This window comes from Mesoplodon bidens, assembly GCF_964165515.1.
Source record: "Mesoplodon bidens genome assembly, chromosome: 8".
NCBI lineage: Eukaryota > Metazoa > Chordata > Mammalia > Artiodactyla > Ziphiidae > Mesoplodon > Mesoplodon bidens.
This window is the reverse complement of record NC_138165.1, coordinates 16,269,544-16,294,276: the sequence shown is the minus strand read 5'-3', so window position 1 is coordinate 16,294,276 and position 24,733 is coordinate 16,269,544. Positions and strand designations below refer to the sequence as shown.

The 24,733-nt window shown below is 43.9% G+C and overlaps 1 protein-coding gene across 1 annotated transcript in view; it reads left to right on the top strand.

Annotated features, from left to right (window-relative positions):
* The window catches only part of CFAP221 (cilia and flagella associated protein 221), an 84,014-nt gene that overhangs the window by 15,074 nt on the left and 44,207 nt on the right, over window positions 1–24,733 (top strand). The window contains exons 6-7 of the mRNA XM_081242407.1: window positions 1,162–1,262; window positions 23,150–23,253. Of these exons, the coding sequence (XP_081098533.1) occupies window positions 1,162–1,262; window positions 23,150–23,253 (205 nt within the window). The remainder of the gene's footprint in view (window positions 1–1,161; window positions 1,263–23,149; window positions 23,254–24,733) is intronic.

The following is a 24,733-nucleotide window of genomic DNA, read 5'->3' as shown; positions in this document are numbered from 1 at the left end:
GCAGCCCTGGGGAGTCTGCAGGGAGGCTACTTGTGTGGTCCGACCCCGGAGACTGGGCTGTAGGAGTTCTCGCCGGCCTTTTCCAGGTCACCTCATTCATCCCCGTCCTCCAGCCTCCAGCCCCACCTGCTGTCAGTCCTTCCCTTAAAACTGGCACCTCCACACCCCTCTGCTCTGGGTTCCACGCCCAGCCCTTACACGTTGAGAAGCCTTAAGGTTAAGGAAATTTCCCTTTTCAAAATTAAAGTGGAAGACTGTGCTTTAGTAACAGATGAGTCTCAGTTTTTAAAAAGAGGGGGAAAATAAACTGAAAATGAAACCAGAATAGTGCTTTCAGGAGGAATGTTCTGTACCAAGAACAAAAATCCTTAGGACAGGCATTGCCCAGAGCACCAGGGCAGGTGCCCTGCTACTTCATAGCCATGCTATTAGTAGCTTGTATCTATGTGGTGCTTTAAACTTTTTAAGGCCAGTGTCTGCTTTAATTCTCAAAAATACCTTTAAAGAAAGGTGGCCTTATCCCCACTTGAAAGCAAAGGAAGAAACGAGCTGTGGAGAGGTCAGAGGGCTTACTCAAGGTCACGCACTGTGCAGGTCTAGAAGCAGGCCTCTGCGCCTCTGGCTGGCCCAGTGCTTACTGTTCGGCGCTGTCCAGACCAGCTGATTCTGTGCTGGTTTCTGTTTATCTCAGGCCGCTCACGATTGTGTTTCCCTATAACTCTCTTATATCGAAACAGATGACTGTTTTCATCTCTACGTGAAGGCATCATTAGCTTTCCTGGATAATATTGAATATCATTTCAGTGAAATACACTAAAAAGTTTCTATACTTTGTTCATAGCTAAGAAAACTCAATATTTCAACGGTTATATTTAAGCACTCAGTTGTTGTTTTTTTAAGGAAATGTTTTCCCTTTTTTTCTGGAAGTATTTTTTAATGATAGAAAACAAGATAAGAAGTAAAGGATCTACAAATTCATCTTTGAAAATTATAGTCTTGGGACTTCCCTGGCGGTCCAGTTGTTCCAAAGCAGGGGGCGTGGGTTCAACCCCTGGTCGGGGAACTAAGTTCCCACATGCTGCGAGGCGCAGCCAAAAACAAAGAAAAAGAAAATTATAGTCTTAAGCATGGTAAACTTGACTTTTTTCCCATTAATTTTAGGGAGGTGAGACTTTGCTTGTCCCCATCCATGCCTATCCTGTCATGAATAGACTGGACTTTCCCTCATTTATAAATCTATCAAATGTTCTACTTGGTGAAAGGTAAGTTATCACAATGAATTACCAAACTGTCATGGGGATGTGAAAAGTTAAGAGAGACTCACATAGATAAAAACTTAGATTTCTATTTTTCCTAATGGAAAGTTTTCCTTCCAGCTGAGTTAGACTGGACTTGTAGCTGCAAAGGCAAAGCAAACAACCAACAAACAAACTCAACCGAGTCAAAATATCGTTAAGCAAGAAAGGAATTTATTGGGTCATCAACCTGAAAGGTGCAAGATGGCACGCACCTTCAGGCATGGCTGGGTCTAGGGGTTTAACAGGGGTTGCAGGGACCTGACCCTCCCCGGATCTTGGTTTTGCTGCCCTGTGCAGGCTTCTTTCTCCACAGGCTGGGAGTTGAGGAAGGCTTGTCAAATAACTTAAACATCCTCCTTTAAGAGCTAGGTGAGAAGATCAGCAACAACCCCCCTGGGCACCAGCAGCAAATGTCCTCCGAGGCAGCCCTGGGGAGTCTGCAGGGAGGCTACTTGTGTGGTCCGACCCCGGAGACTGGGCTGTAGGAGTTCTCGCCGGCCTTTTCCAGGTCACCTCATTCATCCCCGTCCTCCAGCCTCCAGCCCCATACTGTTGGCTACAGCGGCAGTTGGAGGGCCTGCAGGGTTGGGAGTATTGGTGTCGGAGTCCCAGGGAGGCATCGCATGCCTGGACATGAACCAGCATCTGTTTTTGGACGGAATGGCTACAGGGAAGGCCAAGACCCTGGACAGTCACTATGGAAGCCAAATCTCAAATCCTCCCTGCTCGTTGCGAAAATAGTCGATGACTCTAGTTGTACTTCAAGGTGTCTTGTTTCAGCAGTAAATATTTACTAAATACCTACTACCAGGCACAGTGCTGTCTGTCCCTAGGGACATAAAGAAGGTGGATATTGAGCTGTTAGATACCGAGATACAGTGGCCATGCCAGTTGTTAAAATCTTGTTAAACGCTGAAATATTTCTGTACTGGTTGGGAAATATATACTGTCCTGAGCCCCCGATGCCTCCCTGCCATCTGCTTGACCCCTCTCCTGCCGCCCCTCACCTCCAGTGATTCCGTAACTAAGTTGTTAATACCTAGCCATCTGGCGGGGTCGGGGGGCGGGTGGGGACCTGCAGGACCTGGCTCCAGCTTTGTATCCACGCTAGTGGCGCACTGCCCGTGAAGTCCTGTCTGGGTGATATTTTGAATGTCACCTGTGGTAAAAAGATGAGTAGACAAAAGCTCTCATTCTGAAGGTCTTAAAGTCTGACGGGGACAGAGCCACGCCCCTGATTAATTACACCGCGTGCTACGCGTTGTGATCTGGGCGCACACAGGTCCCATGCAGGCCCAGGAGAGCGAGCACAGCACTGATTGGAGGCATGGGGAAAGTCCTCACGCCTAAGCAGGGGACGTCCGGTTATCCTATCCGGTTAGCCACTATGGGGTGGGCCGTGAGGGGGGCAGTCCAGGCAGGGAAACAGCACATACGAAAGCACAGTGGCGGCAAAGAGTGTGGACTACGTCTTGCAGGTGATGAAGCCACCCAGTAGCCGGTAGATACTAGATGCCTTGTGGTCTAGGCCCAGACAGTGAGCCAAGACTGGGGGCTTCAGCCTGTGTCTGGGGGTGAAAGCAAGTTCGGGTGCCTGCAGGCAGCTCTGAGCAGGGGATACAAGTTGCTAGTGACTGGGTAGTAGAGGTAGAGAGGGGGCAACTGAAGCTTTTTGGTGCTGGCGGGGGACCAAGGTGTATGAGCTTCAGAGCCCTTGAATGGAACTCACCATCTAGATCTGAACAATCGCGTTGGTTCAGCTGACGTGAGATCCCCTCCCCCGCCCAGCGGCTTCGCATGAGCTTCTGATGCACCATGTCTCTTTACTTAGTTTTTTAAAAACAGCTCTTTAAGAATTGTCAATAAGGGACTTTCTTGGTGGTCCGGTGGTTAAGACTCTGCACTTCAAATGCAGGGGATGTGGGTTCGATCCCTGGTCAGGGAACTAAGATCCCTGCACGGCGTGGTCAAAAACTAGACTGAAAATAAAATAAAATAAAAATTCTCAAAAAAAAAGAATTGTCAATAAATTATACATACAAAAGGGGCTGATAGAGGTGAACCCCTCCTGGCAGGACCCACTCACTCTGCATTTTGAGGCCAAGCATAGCTATTTCCTTTAAATGGGTGAATAAGCAATTTTTAACCAAAATTGAAGTGTCAGGAAACAACTAACTTCCTAGTTCGTCTGTCTTCCTCCCTCCCTCCCTTCCTCTCTCTCTCTCTCCCTCTTTTTCTTTCTTTCCCTCCACAAATCCCTCCTTGTTTGGACCGTAAGCAAGGCTGTCCAGGTTGAGAGCACTGGTCCATAGGCAGGAGGCAATGATGCAGACATCAGCCTTGGTTCTTCTTCTTCTTTTTTTTTTTAGTGGAGTATAATTGCTTTACAATGTTGTGTTAGTTTCTGCTGTACAACAAAGTGATTCAGCCATGCGTATACATGTATCCCCTCCCTCTTGGACCTTCGTAACAGATAAATCTGCCCACTTCCCTGGAGGCTTCTCCCAAGCTGTTGCATACATCATGCCCTTCATTTGTAATCAGAATGAAAATGTCAGCTAAACAGTTTATGAACCTGAGTTACTGTGTGTAACACTGTGATATTTTTTTAAAATCTTTCAAAAGATAAGCCTGCTACTTTGTTTCTCCAAGCATTCTGGCAGCAGCGCCTTCCCAAGCCTTGATGCACTTGACTTAATGGCTTTTCCCCAACTTCTAACTACGCAAACTGCCCAGCACTGCATTGCATCCACAATGTCTGGTAGCAGCCCGGCGTGGGGGGCGGTGGTGGTGGTGACTATTTGAAAGGGTTTTCACCTGAAATGTCCTCTGTTAATCCTAGGCTGCCTTGGGGGTTGAAGGTATTATTTAGGTAGGTTCTTTATTCAACATTCATTCATTCATTCATTCAACAAACCTTTATTGAACGCCTACTATGTGCCAGGCACAATGGTAGGTACTAAGGAAGTAGAGGTGATTAAACCCTCAACTCGTGATTAAACAGACAATTCTTTATTTTATTGAAGTATAGTTGATTTACAATGCTGTGTTAATTACTGCTGTATAGCAAAGTGATTCACACACACACACACACACACACACACACACACACACACACACACACACACACACACACACACACACACACACACACACACACACACACACACACACACACACACACACACACACACACACACACACACTCCTTTTGTTTTTTTCCGGCTGCAGTGGAAGTGTGGTGTCTTAACCACTGCACCGCTAGGGAAGCTCCCTACACACACATTCTTTTTCATAGTCTTTTCCATGATGGTTCATCACAGGATATTGAATAGATTTCCCTGTGCTCTGCAGTAGGACCTTGTTGTTTATCCATCCTCTGTGTACTAGTTTGCACCTGCTGACCCCAAACTCCCACTCCTTCCCCACACACCCCGCTCCTCAGCAACCACAAGTCTGTTCTCTACGTCTGCAAGTCTGTTTCTGTCTCGTAAGTTCATTTGTGTCATATTTTAGATTCCACGTATAAGTGATATCATATGGTATTTGTCTTTCTCTGTCTGACTTACTTCACTTAGTATGAGGATCTCTAGGTCCATCCGTGTTGCTGCAAATGGCATTATTTCATTCCTTTTTATGACTGAGTAGTCTTCTATTGTATGTGTACTACATATTCTTTATCCATTCCTCTGTCGATGGACACTTATGTTGCTTCCATGTCTTGTCTATTGTAAATAGTGCTGCTATGAACATAGGGGTGCATGTATCTTTTTGAATTACAGTTTTGTTTGGATATATGCCCAGGAGTGGGATTGCTGGATCATATGGCAGCTCTATTTTGAGTTTTTTGAGGAGCCTCCATACTGTTCTCCATAGTGGCTGCACCAATTTACGTTCCCACCAACAGTGTAGGGTTTCCACACCCTCTCCAGCATTTATTGTTTGTAGACTTTTTGTTGATGGCCATTCTGACCGGTGTGAGGTGGTACCTCATTGTAGTTTTCATTTGCATTTCTCTAATAAGTAGTGATGATGAGCATCTTTTCACGTGCCTATTGTCCCTATGTATGTCTTCTTTTTTTTTTTTAATAAATTTATTTATTTATTTTTGGCTGCGTTGGGTCTTCGTTGCTGCACACGGGCTTTCTCTAGTTACGGCGAGTGGGGGCTACTCATCATTGCGGTGCACGGGCTTCTCATTGTGGTGGCTTCTCTTGTTGAGGAGCATGGGCTGTAGGCGCACGGGCTTTGGTAGTTGTGGCACGTGGGCTCAGTAGTTGTGGCTCGTGGGCTTAGTTGCTCTGCAGCATGTGGGATCTTCCCGGACCAGGGCTCGAACCCATGTCCCCTGCGTTGGCTGGCAGATTCTTAACCACTGTGGCACCAGGGAAGCCCTGTATGTCTTCTTTGGAGAAATGTCTATTTGGGTCTTCTGCCCATTTTTCGATTGGGATGTTTGCTTTTTTGTTGTTAAGTTGTTTGGGCTGTTTGTTAAATGGACGATTCTCATTTCTAATTCAGTGTGTTCTGAGGAAGGACATGTAACCCAGCTCAGTGTGAAGTGAGTTGGGGGCAGGTGGGACGGCGGAGCTCAGACAAGACTTCCTAGAGGAGAGTGCGCCTGCCGTGAGCTTTTGAAGCGCGACTAGACCTCAGGCAGCGGCAGGGAGCAGGAGGGAAGAAGGGTGTTTCAGGCAGTGTGGAGGCTTAGGCACAGGCAGGGGCGTGGCACCTGTGGACTGCTCTGGGGCGTCCGCGAGCCTGGACCTGGGTTATCCGCGCTGTGGCAGGGAAAGGGCTGCGCGAGAAGGGCCTCAGAGGCTTTGCTGGCGAATGTGGATTTCACTGAGGCCACCGCTGAACAAGGGAAGCAGAGAAATGCACGGTCCTGTGTACCTTGTAGAAACTGCACTCTGGGGACTTCCCCGGTGGTCCAGCAGCTGAGGCTCGGTGCTCCCAGTGAGGGGCCCAGGTTTGATCCCTGCTCAGGGAACTGGATCCCGAATGCCTGCCACAGCTAAGACCAGGGCAGCCAAATAAATAAATAAATATTTTTAAAAAAGAAACCGCTTCTCTTTGAAAGTTGGGGCATATTATATTGCATTTGATTGTCAGACTTCTAAGAGTTTGACTTTTCAAAGCTTACATTCACGTCATATTTGTGTGGGCTTATGTGACTATAGTAAAACTGTTTTGTACCTTTCTTTAAAATTTGCATGTAAGAGGTAAAAATACTACAATGATCATCAGAAGTATAATCATTTCACTGGTGTCTTTCAGCTAATGAATTGTATCTGAAAGCTATGTGAAAGCCAGGTGTTGAATAGTAGAGATTGTGAATTGAAACAGTGTATTTATTTATTTATTTATTCATTTATTATACAGCGGGTTCTTATTAGTTATCTATTTTATACATGTTAGTGTATATATGTCCATCCCAATCTCCCAATTTATTCCACCGCCACCCCCCCCCGCCCACTTTCCCCCCTTGGTGTCCATACGTTTGTTGTCCACATCTGAAACAGTGTTTTTAATTAACTATAAATGTGGCTGACATATTGTTTATTTTAAAATTTGGATTTTTTTTATACTCTTTACCTACCTCAGTTATCAGTGAGTTTCAGAAGGGGGCTTTGAAGTATAATCTTATGTTCTACTTGATACTGTAGCAATTTCTATATATAGTATAACAACTCTATTAAATAAACACATCATGTACTTAACACTGCTGTGGAGAGGGGCCTGGAACACCTCAAAAGCAGGCACTGATGGCAAGTATTTAAATGTAGCAGTGGGGCCTTAGGTTCCTTAGAAGCAGAAACAAGGATTCATTGCGCCTGACTTACTAAGGCATAAGCCATAAAGGAGTGCAGGACAGGGATGGGGGTGCCCAGCCCCTCAGCCAAGGGCACTTCTCTGGAGAAGGTCAAGGGGAGAGTCCTCAGCTCCAGCCCTCCCAGAGCCGGGAGATGGGTCCCCCAGCTGGCCAAGGGGAGGGCACGCAGCATCACCACAAATCCACAGCAGGCAGACAGGCCCTCGATTCAGACACCCGTCTGTCCACCCTCCGTCCGGCTTCATCGGGCTCTGGAATTGTCCTTCTCTGGGGTGATGGTGTGGATTTGTGCGAGGTTGAGCTGATGGGAGCTGCCACCTGGCAGAGGTGACGGTCTCCCGGTGGACAGTGTCATGATGGAGAGTGTGGGGTGACTATGTGGCGGTCCATCTCGGGGCTGCCTTCCCTCCCTGGGACAGCGGGGCGTTCGAATGTGACCACGCACTGTTCAAAGGTTATTTATTGTTTTAGCTGGTATAACACTTGGGTAGTTGCTGCATTCTTTATGTAGATTCTTCTTTTTTACATTACATGGCAATGTACACTATTCTGATACACATAGTACATAAAATAAGATTCTTTAGAACAGTTATGCACAAGACATGCAATACTGGATTTATACATTAGGTCCCAGGATGTGATTAATTGGAGGAAGAAGACGTTGGACTAGGCATTTTGACTACAGGAACCAGAAGTTATATAACACAGAGTCGACACACATATGGTTTGAAGAGCAGATGCTAAATATTCTCCGTGAGGAAACACTCCTCCCACAAGGGCGGGCGGGCTGCAGCCACGGCTGGGTGCGTAAGAAGCGGCGATGCCCCGTCTGTGACCTCCAGTCTCACTGTGGTCCCGAGGTCCCAGGCGTGCCGCTCGCCTGGGAGCCCATCAGCCCTCGCCCTCGAGGCTGCACTGCAGTCCGGCTCCTGCTGTTTCTCTGCCTCAGGCCCGCAGCCCCGTCCCACGTGCACACAAATACCCGACTCTGCTCCGTCACTTCTTCAGGGGCTGCTGGTGAGCTCCGGCTGCGAACGACACACCTGCAGGTGCTGCCTTTCTGTGCTTGTCCCAGCTGCTCGGCAGCTTCTGCGCCCAACCTCACCCACTGTCGGCCCCACCCCGCCCACCCAGAGGACCAGCACGCCCTCCAGCTGCACCGCCAACCTGTCACTGTGTCTTACGAGGTGGGCGCCTGGCTGCTGGCAGCCGTACCTCTGGTTCCTTCTCCCGTCTCGTCCCCTCAACCTCAGTCTTTTCCTTTGTAGCTCCCTGTGGGGAGTAAAGCCCAGGCTGGTTCTCTGAGGAATTTTTAGATTGTTGGGGAGAGTGGGGAGCGCCCCACCCACCCTCCTGTCTTGTCTGGTGCAGACAGTTTACCCCTCAGCCTGCCACCCCTCCATCCACTCTGAATTTGTGGCTCTGATTTCATTAAACTGCTGACCTGCTTCATTTGGTCCACGTGGTTGGGGCCCACATGATTTATTTTTTGTAAACATTTCAGGCTTATGGTTGCCAGAGGGGAGAGGTGGGTGAGTGGGGGATGGGGACTGGGAGTTTGGGATTAGCAGATGCAAACTATTATGTATAGAATAGGTAAACAATAAGGTCCTGCTGTGTAGCACAGGGAACTGTATCCAACCTCCTGGGATAAACCATCATGGAAAAGAGTATGCAAAAGAATGTATACATATGCATAACTGAGTCACTTTGCTTACAGCAGAAATGAACACAACATTGTAAATCAACTAGACTCCAATAAAATAAATTTTAAAAATTTCAGTTAGTTGCCAACACTTAGAAATCAGAAGACTGCACATGAAAATTTAGATTTCCACTCTTTGTTTAAAAAAAAAAAAAAAAGAGGAGGATCCAGCAGTACTAGACACACATTCCTGCATGACCACAGTCAGTTCCTTCAGAGGGCAGTGCCTTTGCCAGGCCACCGCAGTCCCCACCGCTCCCTGTTACCTCACACGTAGCCCTCTCCTCTCACTGTTACCCGCCTGGCCTGCAAGGACCCTCAATAAAGAAACTCAAAAGGAGACGAGGCAGTGCAGTGTCTAGATTCCAATCCAGACTCCGCTTCGTGATGGCTGTATGACCCTGAAAGTGACCCCAAAAATTAGGGGTTTTTTTTCAAGTTTTTCTCACAAAACGTTGAATCCCAGGCTTTCGACTCCTGGAGAAGGCCATCAAAAGGCTGAAAAACTGAAATGTGGGAAAACAATACTGACCTTATGAGAGCCTAGCTTGAAAATGTAATACTCTGCTTTTCTCCCTTCGATTTTGTGCAATTTTTTTTTTGGCTGTGTTGCCTCTTCTCACTCAAAATTGTTACAGACTGCAATTTCAGAACCCAAAGTATTCGAAAATACCCTGCTTTGATTTAAAAATTCACTTCTTATTCCACTGCCGGGTGAGTTTTTGTTCTTATAATTGCTGGTGGGTGAGCGGCAGGGACTTGGAGCTGCAGCCGGGCGCCCGGCTGGCAGGACAGGTCATTCATCTCCAGCCGAGTGTGTTTTAATACCTTCAGTGTGGGCTGGCTTCTCCCTTGTCTCCTAAAATAGGAAAAGGCCACCAGTAGTTCTTAGTGTATCCTCTTATCTTCTCCCAATAAGTGCTGTATTTTTCTCAACTAAAAAGGAAATCGATCTGCAGGAGGCTTTTCAAGCCTTTTCAAGGCCTTTTTGGTGATGGTTGCATAACAGTGTGAATGCACCTAATTCCACTAAAGTGTACCTTAGAAATGGGTAAAATGTTAAATTTTATGTACATTTTACCACATTTTTTTTTTTTTCTTTTTTTTATGGTATGTGGGCCTCTCACTGCCGTGGCCTCTCCCGTTGCGGAGCACAGGCTCCGGACGCGCAGGCCCAGCGGCCATGGCTCACGGGCCCAGCCGCTCCGCGGCATATGGGATCCTCCCAGACCGGGGCACGAACCTGTATCCCCTGCATCGGCAGGCGGACTCTCAACCACTGCGCCACCAGGGAGGCCCTTACCACATTTTTTAAAAAGGTGTTTAACCAGTATGAATAGGGTACATACTGGCTCTGCAGACGACATGTCATCTAGTCACCTCTAACTTTTCCAGAATTCAGTTCCCTTCCACCCCCCAGAGAAATACCGACCGTAACTTCCTTTACCAAGTATGCAAAGGGGACCTCATTTAATTCCCATTGTTCCCTAGTGATTTTAGCAGAACTCCACCTTCTCCTAAACTACTGGGGTGTGGGTGAGGGTGAGGTTTTTCCAGTAGGAAGAACTAAGTAGGGTTGGGGAGAGAACTGAAGTAAGGGCAAGAAAGGGGCTTGAAGGCCAGGCCAGCAAGAGAAGAAACATCGAACCTCCCTGACACTTTGACTCTTTATCGGTCTTTGCCTCTAACACTGGTCTAAGCCTAGTCTAAAATGAGTGTGGCGTTTAATTCTATAAGGGCAAAAGAATAATGAGACGCCTGTTCCCTGAACGTTTCTTTATGTGAATTTGTGCTTGTCTTTATTTGACTATGTCATTAAGGACCATGGGTCCACTGTGCTTCTGGTTTCAGGCCCCAATCCCAGTGAAGTTAATTGTATCTTTGAAAACAAGATAAGCAGCCTATGAAAGTTCACAAGAACATAAATCATCTGAGATAAAAGAGCATTTTGAAATTGGAAACATAATTTACTCTCCACTCTTTGTATCTTTTCAAATTGTGGCCCATTCGTTTGGGGGTTTCGGGGTCTGGCTTATCCGGCAACTAATCATTATGTCTGATTTCTTTCTGTTTTTGTTGGTCATATTCTGAATACAGCAATGTACATCTCAAGCTTAAAGGAAAATAACTGGCCAGGCCCCAGATTTCTCCCTTTCTCTCTACATGCATGCCAGGACTTGAGGGGAGGTGGGTAACATCTGAGAAAAGGTCTTAGGACTTTATAAGCCTTTGTTGCTGATGGGCTAATTAAAGGACACGTCTTTCAAAAAGCTCAAGAAATAAAGCACAGAGGGATCAGGGTTTTTTGTTTGTTTTTTGTTTTGAATTTTATTTATTTTTTTATACAGCAGGTTCTTATTAGTTATCTATTTTTTACATATTAGTGTATATATGCCAATCCCAATCTCACACTTCATCACACCACCACCCCTCCCCCCCTCCACGTTCCCCCCTTGGTGTCCATATGTTTGTTCTGTACATCTGTCTCAATTTCTGCCCTGCAAACCAGTTCATCTGTACCATTTTTCTAGGTTCCACATATATGCGTTAATATACGATACTTGTTTTTCTCTTTCTGACTTACTTCACTCTGTATGACAGTCTCTACATCCATCCACATCTCTACAAATGACTCAATTTTGTTCCTTTTTATGGCTGAGTAATATTCCATTGTATATATGTACCACATCTTCTTTATCCATTCTTCTGTCAGGGGGCATTTAGGTTGCTTCCATGACCTGGCTATTGTAAATAGTGCTGCAGTGAACATTGGGGTTCATGTGTCTTTTTGAATTATGGTTTTCTCTGGGTATATGCCCAGTAGTGGGATTGCTGGGTCATATGGTAATTCTACTTTTAGTTTTTTAAGGAACCTCCATACTGTTCTCCGTAGTGGCTGTATCAATTTACATTCCCACCAACAGTGCAAAAGGGTTCCCTTTTCTCCACACCCTCTCTAGCATTTATTGTTTATAGATTTTCTGATGATGCCCATTCTAACTGGTGTGAGGTGATACCTCACTGTAGTTTTGATTGCATGTCTCTTAAGAATTAGTGACGTTGAGCAGCTTTTCATGTGCTTCTTGGCCATCTGTATGTCTTCTTTGGAGAAATGTCTATTTAGGTCTTCTGCTCATTTTTGGTTTGGGTTGTTTGCTTTTTTAATATTGAGTTGCAACAGCTGTTTATATATTTTGGAGATTAATCCTTTGTCCGTTGATTGATTTGCAAATATTTTCTCCCATTCTGAGGGTTGTCTTTTCATCTTGTTTGTAGTTTCCTTTGCTTTGCAAAAGCTTTTGTTTCATTAGGTCCCATTTGTTTATTTTTGTTTTTATTTCCATTACTCTAGGAGGTGGATCGAAAAAGATCTTGCTGCGATTTATGTGAAAGAGTGTGTTCTTCCTATGTTTTCCTCTAAGAGTTTTATAGTGTCCAGTCTTACATTTAGGTCTCTAATCCATTTTGAGTTTATTTTTGTGTATGGTGTTAGGGAGTGTTCTGATTTCATTCTTTTACATGTAGCTGTCCAGTTTTCCCAGCACCACTTATTGAAGAGACTGTCTTTTCTCCGTTGTATATTCCTGCCTCCTTTGTCATAGATTAGTTGACCATAGGTGTGTGGGTTTATCTCTGGGCTTTCTATCCTGTTCCATTAATACATATTTCTGTTTTTGTGCCAGTACCATATTGTCTTGATTACTGTAGCTTTGTAGTATAGTCTGAAATCAGGGACTCTGATTCCTCCAGCTCCATTTTTTTCCCTCAAGACCGCTTTGGCTATTCGGGGTCTGTTGTGTCTCCACACAAATTTTAAGATTTTTTTGTTCTAGTTCTATAAAAAATGCCATTGGTAATTTGATAGGGATTGCATTGAATCTGTAGATTGCTTTGGGTAGTAGGGTCATTTTCACAATATTGATTCTTCCAATCCAAGAACATGGTATATCTCTCCATCTGTTGGTATCATCTTTAATTTCTTTCATCAGTGTCTTATAGTTTTCTGCATACAGGTCTTTTGTCTCCCTAGGTAGGTTTATTCCTAGGTATTTTATTCTTTTTGTTGCGATGGTAAATGGGAGTGTTTCCTTAATTTCTCTTTCAGATTTTTCATCATTAGTGTATAGGAATGCAAGAGATTTCTGTGCATTAATTTTGTATCCTGCAACTTTACCAAATTCACTGATTAGCTCTAGTAGTTTTCTGGTGGCATCTTTAGGATTCTCTATGTATAGTATCGTGTCATCTGCAAACACTTACAGGTTTACTTCTTCTTTTCCAATTTGTATTCCTATTATTTCTTTTTCTTCTCTGATTGCTGTGGCTAAGACTGCCAAAACTGTGTTGAATAATAGTGGTGAGAGTGGACATCCTTGTCTTATTCCTGATCTTAGAGGAAATGCTTTCAGTTTTTCAACATTGAGAATGATGTTTGCTGTGGGTTTGTCATATATGGCCTTTATTATGTTGAGGTAGGTTCCCTCTGTGCCCACTTTCTGGAGAGTTTTTATCATAAATGGGTGTTGAATTTTGTCAGAAGCTTTTTCTGCATCTATTGAGATGATCATATGGTTTTTCCTCTTCAGTTTCCTAATATGGTGTATCACATTGATTGATTTGTGTATATTGAAGAATCCTTGCATCCCTGGGTTAAACCCCACTTGATCATGGTGTATGATCCTTTTAATGTGTTGTTGGATGCTGTTTGCTAGTATTTTGTTGAGGATTTTTGCATCTATATTCATCAGTGATATTGGTTTGTAATTTTTTTTTTTTTTTTTTAGTATCTTTGTCTGGTTTTGGTATCAGGGTGATGGTGGCCTCATAGAATGAGTTTGGGAGTGTTCCTTCCTCTGCAATTTTTTGGAAGACTTTGAGAAGGATGGGTGTTAGCTCTTCTCTAAATGTTTGATAGAATTCACCTGTGAAGCCATCTGGTCCTGGACTTTTGTTTGTTGGAAGATTTTTAATCACAGTTTCAATTTCGTTACTTGTGATTGGTCTGTACATATTTTCTATTTCTTCCTGGTTCAGTCTCGGAAAGTTATACCTTTCTAAGAGTTTGTCCATTTCTTCCAGGTGTCCATTTTATTGGCATAGAGTTGCTTGTAGTAGTCTCTTACGATGCTTTGTATTTCTGCAGTGTCTGTTGTAACTTCTCCTTTTTCATTTCTAATTTCATTGATTTGAGTCCTCTCCCTCTTTTTCTTGATGAGTCTGGCTAATGATTTATCAATTTTGTTTATCTTCTTAAAGAACCAGCTCTTAGTTTTATTGATCTTTGCTATTGTCTTCTTTGTTTCTATTTCATTTATTTCTGCTCTAATCTTTATTATTTCTTTCCTTCTACTAACTTTGGGTTTTGTTTGTTCTTCCTTCTCTAGTTCCTTTAGGTGTAAGGTTAGGTTGTTTATTTGAGATGTTTGTTCTTTCTTGAGGTAGGATTGTATTGCTATAAACTTCTCTCTTAGAACTGCTTTCGCTGCATCCCATAGGTTTCAGATCGTTGTGTTTTCATTGTCATTTGTCTCTAGGTATTTTTTGATTTCCTCTTAGATTTCTTCAGTGATCTCTTGGTTATTTAGTAATGTATTGTTTAGCCTCCATGTGTTTGTGTTTTTTACGTTTTTTCCATGTAATTGATTTCTAATCTCATAAGCGTTGTGGTCAGAAAAGTTGCTTGATATGATTTCAATTTTCTTAAATTTACTGAGGCTTGATCTGTGCCCCAAGATGTGATCTGTCCTGGAGAATGCTCCATGCACACTTGAGAAGAAAGTGTAATCTGCTGTTTTGGGATGGAATGTCCTATAAATATCAATTAAATGTCTCTGGTCTATTGTGTCATTTAAAGCTTGTGTTTCCTTATTAATTTTCTGTTTGGATGATCTGTCCATTGGTGTAAGTGAGGTATTAAAATCCCCCACTATTATTGTGTTACTGTCGATTTCCTCTTGTATAGCTGTTAGCAGTTGCCTTATGTATTGAGGTGCTCCTATGTTGGGTGCATATATATTTACAATTGTTATATCTTCTTCTTGGATCGATCCCTTGATCATTATATAGTGTCCTTCCTTGTCTCTGGCAACATTCTTCATTTTGAAGTCTATTTTATCTAATACAACTATTGCTACTCCAGCTTTCTTTTGATTTCCATTTGCATGTAATATCTTTTTCCATCCCCTCACTTTCAGTCTGTATGTGTCCCTAGATCTGAAGTGGGTCCCTTGTAGACAGCATATATATGGGTCTTTTTTTGTATCCATTTAGTGAGCCTGTGTCTTTTGGTTGGAGCATTTAATCCATTCACGTTTAAGGTAATTATTGATACGTATATTCCTGTTACCATTTTCTTGATTGTTTTGGGTTTGTTTTTGTAGGTCTTTTTCTTCTCTTGTGTTTCCCACTTAGAGAAGTTCCTTTAGCAGTTGTTGTAGAGCTGGTTTGGTGGTGCTGAATTCTCTTAGCTTTTGCTCGTCTGTAAAGCTTTTGATTTCTCCATAGAATCTGAATGAGATCCTTGCCAGGTAGAGTGATCTTTATTGTAGGTTCTTCCCTTTCATCACTTTAAATATGTCATGCCACTCGCTTCTGGCTTGTAGAGTTTCTGCTGAGAAATCAGCTGTTAACCTTATGGGAGTTCCCTTGTATGTTATTTGTCATTTTTCCCTTGCTGCTTTCAATAATTTTTCTTTGTCTTTAATTTTTGCCAGTTTGATTACTATGTGTCTCAGTGTGTTTCTCCTTGGGTTTATCCTGCCTGGGACTCTCTGCGCTTCCTGAACTTGGGTGGCTATTTCCTTTCCCATGTTAGGGAAGTTTTCGACTATAATCTCTTCAAATATTTTCTGAGGTCCTTTCTCTCTCTCTTCTTCTTCTGGGACCCCTATAATGTGAATGTTGTTGTGTTTAATGTTGTCCCAGAGGTCTCTTAGGCTGTCTTCATTTCTTTTCATTCTTTTTTCTTTATTCTGTTCTGCAACAGTGAATTCCACCATTCTGTCTTCCAGGTCACTTATCTGTTCTTCTGCCTCAGTTATTCTGCTATTGATTCCTTCTAGTGTAGTTTTCATTTCAGTTATTGTATTGTTCATCTCTGTTTGTTTGTTCTTTAATTCTTCTAGGTCTTTGTTAAACATTGCTTGCATCTTCTCGATCTTTGCCTCCATTCTTTTTCCAAAGTCCTGGATCATCTTCACTATCATTATTCTGAATTCTTTTTCTGTAAGGTTGCCTATCTCCACTTCATTTAGTTGTTTTTCTAAGGTTTTATCTTTTTCCTTCATCTGGTACAAGGTTGCCTATCTCCACTTCATTTAGTTGTTTTTCTGGGGTTTTATCTTTTTCCTTCATCTGGTACATCTGCCTTTTCATCTTGTCTATCTTTCTGTGAATGTGGTTTTTGTTCCACACACTGCAGAATTGTAGTTCTTCTTGCTTCTGCTGTCTGCCCTCTGGTGGATGAGAATATCTAAGAGGCTTGTGCAAGTTTCCTGATGGGAGGGACTGGTGGTGGGTAGAGCTGGCTGTTACTCTGGTGGGCAGAGCTCAGTAAAACTTTAATCCGCTTGTCTGCTGATAGGTGGGGCTGGGTTCCCTCCCTGTTGGTTGTTTGGCCTGATGCGACCCAACACTGGAGCCTACCGGGGCTCTTTGGTGGGGCTAGCAACGGACTCTGGGAAGGCTCACGCCAATGAGTACTTCCCAGAATTTCTGTTGTCAGTGTCCTTGTCCTCACGGTGAGACACAGCCACCCCCCGCCTCTGCCGGAGACCCTCCAACACTAGCAGGTAGGTCTGGTTCTGTCTCCTACAGGGTCACTGCTCCTTCCCCTGGGTCCTGATGCGCACACTACTTTGTGTGTGCCCTCCAAGAGTGGAGTCTCTGTGTCCCCCAGTCCTGTTGAAGTCCTGCAATCAAATCCCGCTAGCCTTCAAAGTCTGATTCTCTAGGAATTCCTCCTCCCGTTGCTGGACCCCCAGGTTGGGAAGCCTGACGTGGGGCTCAGAACCTTCACTCCAGTCGGTGGACTTCTGTGGTATAATTGTTCTCCAGTTTGTGAGTCACCCACCCAGCAGTAATGGGATTTGATTTTATTGTGGTTGCACCCCTCCTACCGTCTCATTGTGGCTTCTTTGTCTTTGGATGTGGGGTATCTTTTTTGCTGAGTTCCAATGTCTTCCTGTCAATGACTGTTCAGCAGTTAGTTGTGATTCTGATGCTCTCGCAAGAGGGAGTGAGAGCACGTCCTTCTACTCCGCCACCTTGAGCCAATCCTCAATCGAGTTTTAAATCGAGGGATCAGTTTTAAAGAGAAAGTCAATAGGGAAGAGGACGGCAGTGCTAGCAGTGAGATGTTCTTAGCTCTTGGTTGCTATTAGAGACCGAGAAGAGAGGTATAGTATCGCAGTTAAGGGTCCTGGGGTCCTGGCTTTAATTTCCACCTCATCTCTTATTAACTGTGTGTCCTTGGACCACCTCACAGGTCAGTTTATTTGTCCATGAAGTGGGCATAGTAATAGTACTCACCTCACAGGGTTGTTAAGAGGTTTAGCTGGGGGGCAAGCACAGTGTGACCAGGACATATGAAGGGCTAGTACCAAAAAGAGAAAAAAGACTTAAAAATTGCCAGATTATTATTCCAGACAGAAATGGGGTAAGGTAATCATTCACTAAAGGAGAAATGAGATGAGAAAGAATGCTGTTTGGGTCTGTTTTTTCCTTACTGCTGTGTAACAAAACACCCTACAAGTAGTCGCTTAGAGTAACAGCAGTCATTTGTTTTGCTCCTGGATCTACTATTTGAACATGGCCTGATGGAGAAGGCTGCTTTGCTTCGTGCAGAGTTAGCTGGGGGCTCAGACATCCCCTTCCTGAGATGGTCCACTCACACGCTGGCCATTTTCTGGGCTCAGCTGGGTGGAGGGCGGGAGCATCGGTTCTCTCCACATGGGCCTCTCCACAGGCTGCTTGGGCTTCCTGAGGGCATGGCAATGAGGTGAGTATACAGGAGCAGCAAGAGATGGCAGTTTCCCAGGTGTGGTCTTTAGAAAGCAGTACGGCATCATTCCACTGCATTCTAGTAGCTGAGTGGCCAGAGAGCCCAGATTCCAGGGAAGGAAACCTCTCAATAGAAGAAATGTTGAAGAGTCCGTAGACTTTTTTGTTGTTGTTTGTTTGTTTTTTAATATTTATTTATTTATTTATTTGGCTGTGCTGGGTCTTAGTTGCCACATGCGGGCTCTTAGTTGTGGCATGCAGGATCTAGTTCCCTGACCAGGGATTGAACCTGGGCCCCCTGCATTGAGAGCACAGAGTCTTAACTGCTGGACCACCAGGGAAGTCCCAATAGATGTGTTTTTAAACTGCTATAATATATAGTTCCAAAGCTTGCTCAGATTTGATTTTCCCATGCGTTTTCTGTACATTTGGAAGGGAATGGATGTCACACAAACATCATTGCTGTCCACATCTTCTGATCTATAAATGGTTCTTGTATCAGTGAGTAGTTGACAAAGGAGAAGTCCTGCTAAATTGGCATGTTATAGTCTACATTATAGTTTAAATTATACATATGTCTCTGTGGGAAGGCTTCCCTTTATCTTGATGGTGTTTCTCTCAAAGTTTTGTACATGTGTAATAGCTAATGATTAATTTATTGTGCTGTCTGAATCCAGCATCTTGTAATAAGTTAGCATTTGTCATGCTTATTATTGTTACCGAACCAAACTTGGGTCTGCTCACCCACGTGCAGCAAAGCCAATCTGCTGACACTGGGTCGTGATGAAGGAAAGTGCAGCATTTACTGCAGGTGCCAAGCAAGGAGTCCAGGCAGCTAGTGCTTAAAAGGGCCAAACTCCTTGGAAGCTCTCAGGGAAGGTTTTTTTAAAGACAGGGTGAGGGAGGTGGGTTGTGGGGTGTGTGATCAGCTTGGGGGCATTCTTCTGCTCGGCTGGTGGTGAGGTGATTGGGAGTCAGCGTCATCAACCTTCCAGTTCCAGTGGGTCTGGGGTCTACGTGCTTGTGGGCAGCGTGCAGTTAACTTCTCCCACCTGGCGGGGGTTTCAGTATCTGCAAAACAGCTCAAAGGACATGGCTCAGGATATTCTCTACAGCCCTTGAGGAGGAACTAAAAGTCCTTGAGATTGTATAATGGCTAAACTATTATTGTTTTGTCTTGATTGACGGTTTTCCTTTCTTCCTGCATTTTCTCACTTCTCTTATTAAATTTACTCTTTGGAACTCAGGGAAGACCTAGGAGGCTACAGGTTTTCTACAGCAAAGAGGCAGGTAGAGGACATGAGTCGGGGGGGTGTCTGTTCCGGGAAGGCCCCATGGTATCCTGCTCACTTACATTATCAGTTATTACCATAATTCTCCAAAAAGGAGTCCAGCGCTATTGATGGCAAGATGGTTCACTCATTCCACTGTCTAAACATTGAGACTTTTTAATTAGGGAGGAAATTTGATTTTAGGTTATATACAATAAGTTCACAAGATCATTCATTCTCTCAAGGAATCCTTGATTACTCCTGAGACAAACACAATGTTAGATTTTAGGGTAAATGATAAAATAAGATCAGAGTAAAGTAAAAACAAATGTTATATAATTTACTAGAAATTACTGTGGTGTCTGGCCCTCTACTTGCATTTATTTAGAGAAGGGACAAGAAAGAAATCTGAGTTTATATTAAGTTATTTTATAATATTTACTTTCTGTGAGGCAAATTTATACTCTTTTCTTCTAATAGGCACAGAGTTTGTACATGATTATAATATGTAAGTCTAGTATTTAAAAGGTGTGAGTTGGATTTTACTAAAAATAAGGAATAATTCTTTAAAAGTACTTAATATATTTTTAGACATAGCCTTAGCATGTTTGGTTAAATGTTTAAATACTAAAGTAGCAGGGGACTTCCCTGGTGGTCCACTGGTTAAGACTCTGCACTTCCACTGCAGGGGGTTCAGGTTCGATCCCTGGTCGGAGAAGTTCCGCATGCCTCGCAGTGCGGCCAGAAAAAAAAAACCACATAAAGTATCAGGGATAAAAGTTGTCATTACCTCCAAAAGGACTAACTTCTATCTGCTTTACTATTTTAATTGACTGCTTTCTATAAGTTATGGAAGAGCTCTTAATTCAGGCTCCTATTTGCATCTGAAGATTAATAGGCATAAGATATGTATATTTATTCACGTTTCTTCACTGCAGATCAGTTTTAATTGTATTTAGCAATGGGGATTTAGTTGATAATTTTTAAGTTCCCCCAGAATTTAACAGTATTCTGTTTCTTGACATATGGAAAACTTCTAAAAATACTAAACTTCGTATTTGCCAAAATTGCTCTTGACCCAAATTAATCTAGACTGTCCTTGATTTATGATGAAGGAAGCCAGCCACACTAATCTGACATCCGTAATGTGAACAGCAGCAATGAAAGCAAAGGTCAGTTCTTCCACTGAATTTGCATTCCTTGCACTGCTGTGTCTCTTTCTGAATCAAAGCCCTTGGAATTTTGCGCCCTTAATGAACTGTTTGTTTTTCCAACTGGTTAATGCATCAGGAACTTGGCTTCATGTAACCATCATTAAACAAATACTCTGACACTTTTTCTATGGGAATTATCAGAGCTCTGAAATTAGCTACAGATTAGGCATACATAAAAAGCCCTAGCAGCTTTTGTTTGTTTGTTTTAGTTCAGGAAAATGCAAACATTCAGCTTCTAGCAGGAGAACCCTGAGCAGCTGCTGGGGCAGCTCTGAGTTAGTACCCAGGTACTCACTGGAGGGCCACATAGCCCAGGTGGCCTGGGAGTCACTGGCTTGATCTTCAGGGACCAGGTTTGGGCAGTTTCATGCTTCACGTTGACCATTACCCAAAGCTGCTTACACCTTGAGAGGCATGTGTAATTTGTAATGTTTGTTTTGTCTACCCAGTGCTGTAAAGGACCTGATGCTCAGTGGGGCCTGAGTGTTTGTTAGGTTGAATTGCCTTGAAAATGTGACGACTTTTATGTACCCTGTATTTCAGAATTAGCATCTCAGAGTGTTAAGATGGATGAACTGATACTTGTAGTAGAGCCTGATTTAGGACAGAGTCTATGAGTTTGGTAAGACAAAACAAAACAAACAAACAAAAAAAACTATGAAGTATTCATCTCACTGTTGGCTGAAGTGATTACTCTGTATAATGACCCTTATCTAGAATTTATATCAATGGATGTAATTGACAAAATGAATATCTAGAATTTCCAAATTAATAAGAGAACAGAACAACCCAATAGAAAAATGGGCAAAGAATATGCACAGGCAGTTCATAGGAGAGGGAACCCAAATGGGTACCCATGAGTAGGTCAACCTCAAAGAAATGAAAATGAAAATAAAATGAGATACCATTTCACCCCCATCAGGTTGGAAGAAGTTAAAATGTCTGAGAATGCTGTGCTGGTAATCAGATGCTGCTTGTGGAAGGGTAAATTGGTCCAAGGGCTTTGGAGGGTGTTTTGGCCATATGTAGTAAAGCTGATATTTTCACTTTACTGCTAACCAGTAATTCCATTTCTTGGTTATAGCTAGAGCAGCTCTGGTCCAGATGCATAAGGAGTCCCATCCAAGGACTGTCCCCACCACAGTGCAGTAGTGAAACGGTGCAAACAACCTAAACGCTTTCAGCACGAGAGTAGAGAAACAAGGAAGATGTCCTCATAAATGGTTAAACCAGTTGTCCCTGGTTAAAACGAACGAACAGAACTTCGTGGGTCAACCTCAAAAGCATAGTGCTGGGCAAAACCAGCACATTATCGAACCATACTGTTGAAAACAAATAGTAAATATTATACATTGTATGGGTGCATACATATGTGGTGATACTATAAAAACCCATGGGATTGATGGTGAATCCAGGTGAGGTCACCCCTGGGAAGGCAGGAAGGAGCAGGGGACCCGGGAGACGGGGACAGGGAGCTGCAGCTGTTCTGCAGTGTTTTATTTCTTTAAGAATATGACATTGATTTACCCAGAGCAGAAGACTTGATAGACGTTGGTAGTGGAATAAGGGATCTTTATTTTATTCTTCTCAATATTTTTCTTTATATTTGGAATATTTCAGAAATGTTTAAAAGATAAGGAGTTTAAAGCCAAATAAAAATGCATCGTTTTTCAAACCATGTTTGCACTATACTGTATCCCCCAAAGTCCTACTGACAAGGGGTGATTTCACTTTGCTCCAACAAATCCTCGTTGGGCTCCTCTGTTCGGGACTCGGGGGCTTGGCTGAGGCTGTGCAGCGGAAGCCGGTCGACTCGGCGGTGCCTTCATGGCGCTTGGAGCTCCCAGGCAGACGGGCGCTGGCCGCTGAGGGAGTGGGCCGTGATGTGAAATCCCACAGCCAGCCCGGCGGCAGCACGAGAGCTGCCCAAACCCCCTGCGATCAATCTCGCTCTCCCGGCGTTGGAGCCGGGCGCGAGGGGCAGAGCGGCCGGGCGGAAGGGCGCGCGCAGCCCCGAGGAGAGGGAGGAGCTACCGGAAGGGGCCCGGGTGACCTGCCCCAGCCCCGCTCGGGATGCCACCGAACGCCTGGAGGGCTCTGTTCTCCTGCCAACGCGTCCCGCACACTCGGGCCTCCCGGGCGCGCCCCGTAGAAGGAGGGGCCGTCAGGCGAAGCGCAGGGCTCTCTAAGAAGAGCAGGTGGCCTTGTCCCCGTGAGAGCATTTCTCTCCAGCTCCTCTGCTGGTTTGCAGCTTCTAACCGAATAGCCTCTAGCATATTTCGGCCAACGAAAGCCACCGTGTGGTTTCTTCAACACGGGCCAGTTCCAGGCTCTGCAGGGGCCAGGACTTCGCAGGCTGTCCATGACGCCTGCCTCTGCAGCGTCCCCAGCCTCCCCGGGGCCCGTCGTGTGGCAGAGATGCCCTTTCCCTGTGACCGAGCACCCGTAGGTTAAAGCTGCCCGACTCGACAAGTGGCAGGCAGAGCTGATGTCGGGACAGTGGACCTGCACTGAATCCTGGTTCTGCCTTTAACCAGCTGTGTCCCGCCTTTAACCAGCTGTGTCCCCTTGGGCAGGACAGGAACCTGCGCTGTACCTTGGTTTCCTCTTCTGTCAATGGAGAAAATCATCTTACCACCTGATAGGATTAGACTAGTTTACTATTGGCTAGCTGTCACCCGGGAATTATTGTATGAGTGTCGACTGTCCTCATGGTTGGGATTGTTTATTACATAACCTGAGTTTTTTTCCTTGATACCGAAAGATCTAGTTATAAAGAAAAATAGTATTTTCCGTTTTTCTTTTCTTTTCTTTTCTTTTTGCAGCAAAAGCTATGTGATTCCTTTGCAATGCAGTAGCCCTCTAGATTTCGAGTTTCATGTTGCTTTGGTTCAGTCTCATCAAGCCTTTACTGTTGAGCCAACATCAGGTAAGGAGAATGAATTCTCAAGTTGCCAGAGTTCTCGGATAGAAGATGATTTGGAAAGTAGCTCTCCAGTTATGGAAAAGAATAAGCCACATTTGAATATGTTATTTTCAAATGTGTAAGAGTTGGGGCTTCCCTGGTGGCGCAGTGGTTGAGAGTCCGCCTGCCGATGCAGGGGACACGGGTTCATGCCCTGGTCCGGGAAGATCCCACATGCCGCGGAGTGGCTGGGCCAGTGAGCCATGGCTGCTGAGCCTGCACGTCCGGAGCCTGTGCTCCGCAACGGGAGAGGCCACAATAGTGAGAGGCCCGCATACCGCAAAAAAAAAAAAAAAAAAAAAAAAAAAAAAATGTGTAAGAGTAACAGACTTTACCTTTCTGACGTGATGTGAATTGGAACCGGAAATTTGGGAGTAAAAACAGTTTGGGATAATTTGTGTCATGCAGATAATTTATAATAATGCCCAGGTAAATTTCTCCCAGAGTCAAAACTTGAAATCAGAAGTTGATCCATTCTCATTCTAGTTTTGACTCTTGGTACGTCCTTGGTTTTGTAGTCACCTTTAATTCATGTTCAAATAAAATGGGAATATTATTTCTTTCCAAGTCTTCAGAATCTTAGTGAAGGGTCTAAGGACTTTGTCTCACAGGTGGCGTAGGCCATCTGTCTCTGCACTCCCCAAAGGATATAGATCCCAAAGATGCTCAGGACCTCTGAGAGGGAAATCTCCACCCGAACTGATTTCTGCTTCCCACTTTCTGTCTCTTGATGTTTAGGTTTCAGATTGAAATATCTGCCCTCTGTGATCTGCTGTGAATGCTAAGATCGTTTTGGTTTTATTTTGTATTTTTTTTCTTATTTTTTGAGGTATAGTTGACACATAAAATTATCTTTTTAAAGTGTACAATGTGATGATTTGATGTATGTACACATTGTGAAAGGATTCCTTCATTGAGTTAATTAATATGTCCATCACTTCACATAGTTACTTTTTTTTTTTTTTTTGGTGAAACATTTAAGTTCTACTCCACTCAGCAAATTTCAGTTATACAGTACGATGTTACCAACTATAGCCACCGTGTTTTACATTAGGTCCTCCCTCAGACCTTACTCATCCTGCAGTTGGAAGTCTACACCCTTTTACCAACCTCTCCTTTTTCCCTCACCCCTCAGCCCCTGGAAATCACTGTTTCTAAGTTTCTACTCTCTGTTTCTAAGAATTGGACTTTTCTTCTTTTAGATATGCGTACAAGTGATACCATGCAGTCTTTGTCTCTGTCTGGCTTATTTTACTTGTTTATTAATAGCCATTCTAATAGGTGTGAGGTGATATCTCATTATGTTTTTTATTTGCATTTCCCTGATGATTAGTGTTGTTGAACACGTACCTGTTGGTCATTTGTATATATTCTTTGGGAAAATGTCTATTCAGGTCCTTTGCTCATGAAAAAAATTGGGTTATCTGGGTTTTTCTGCTACTGA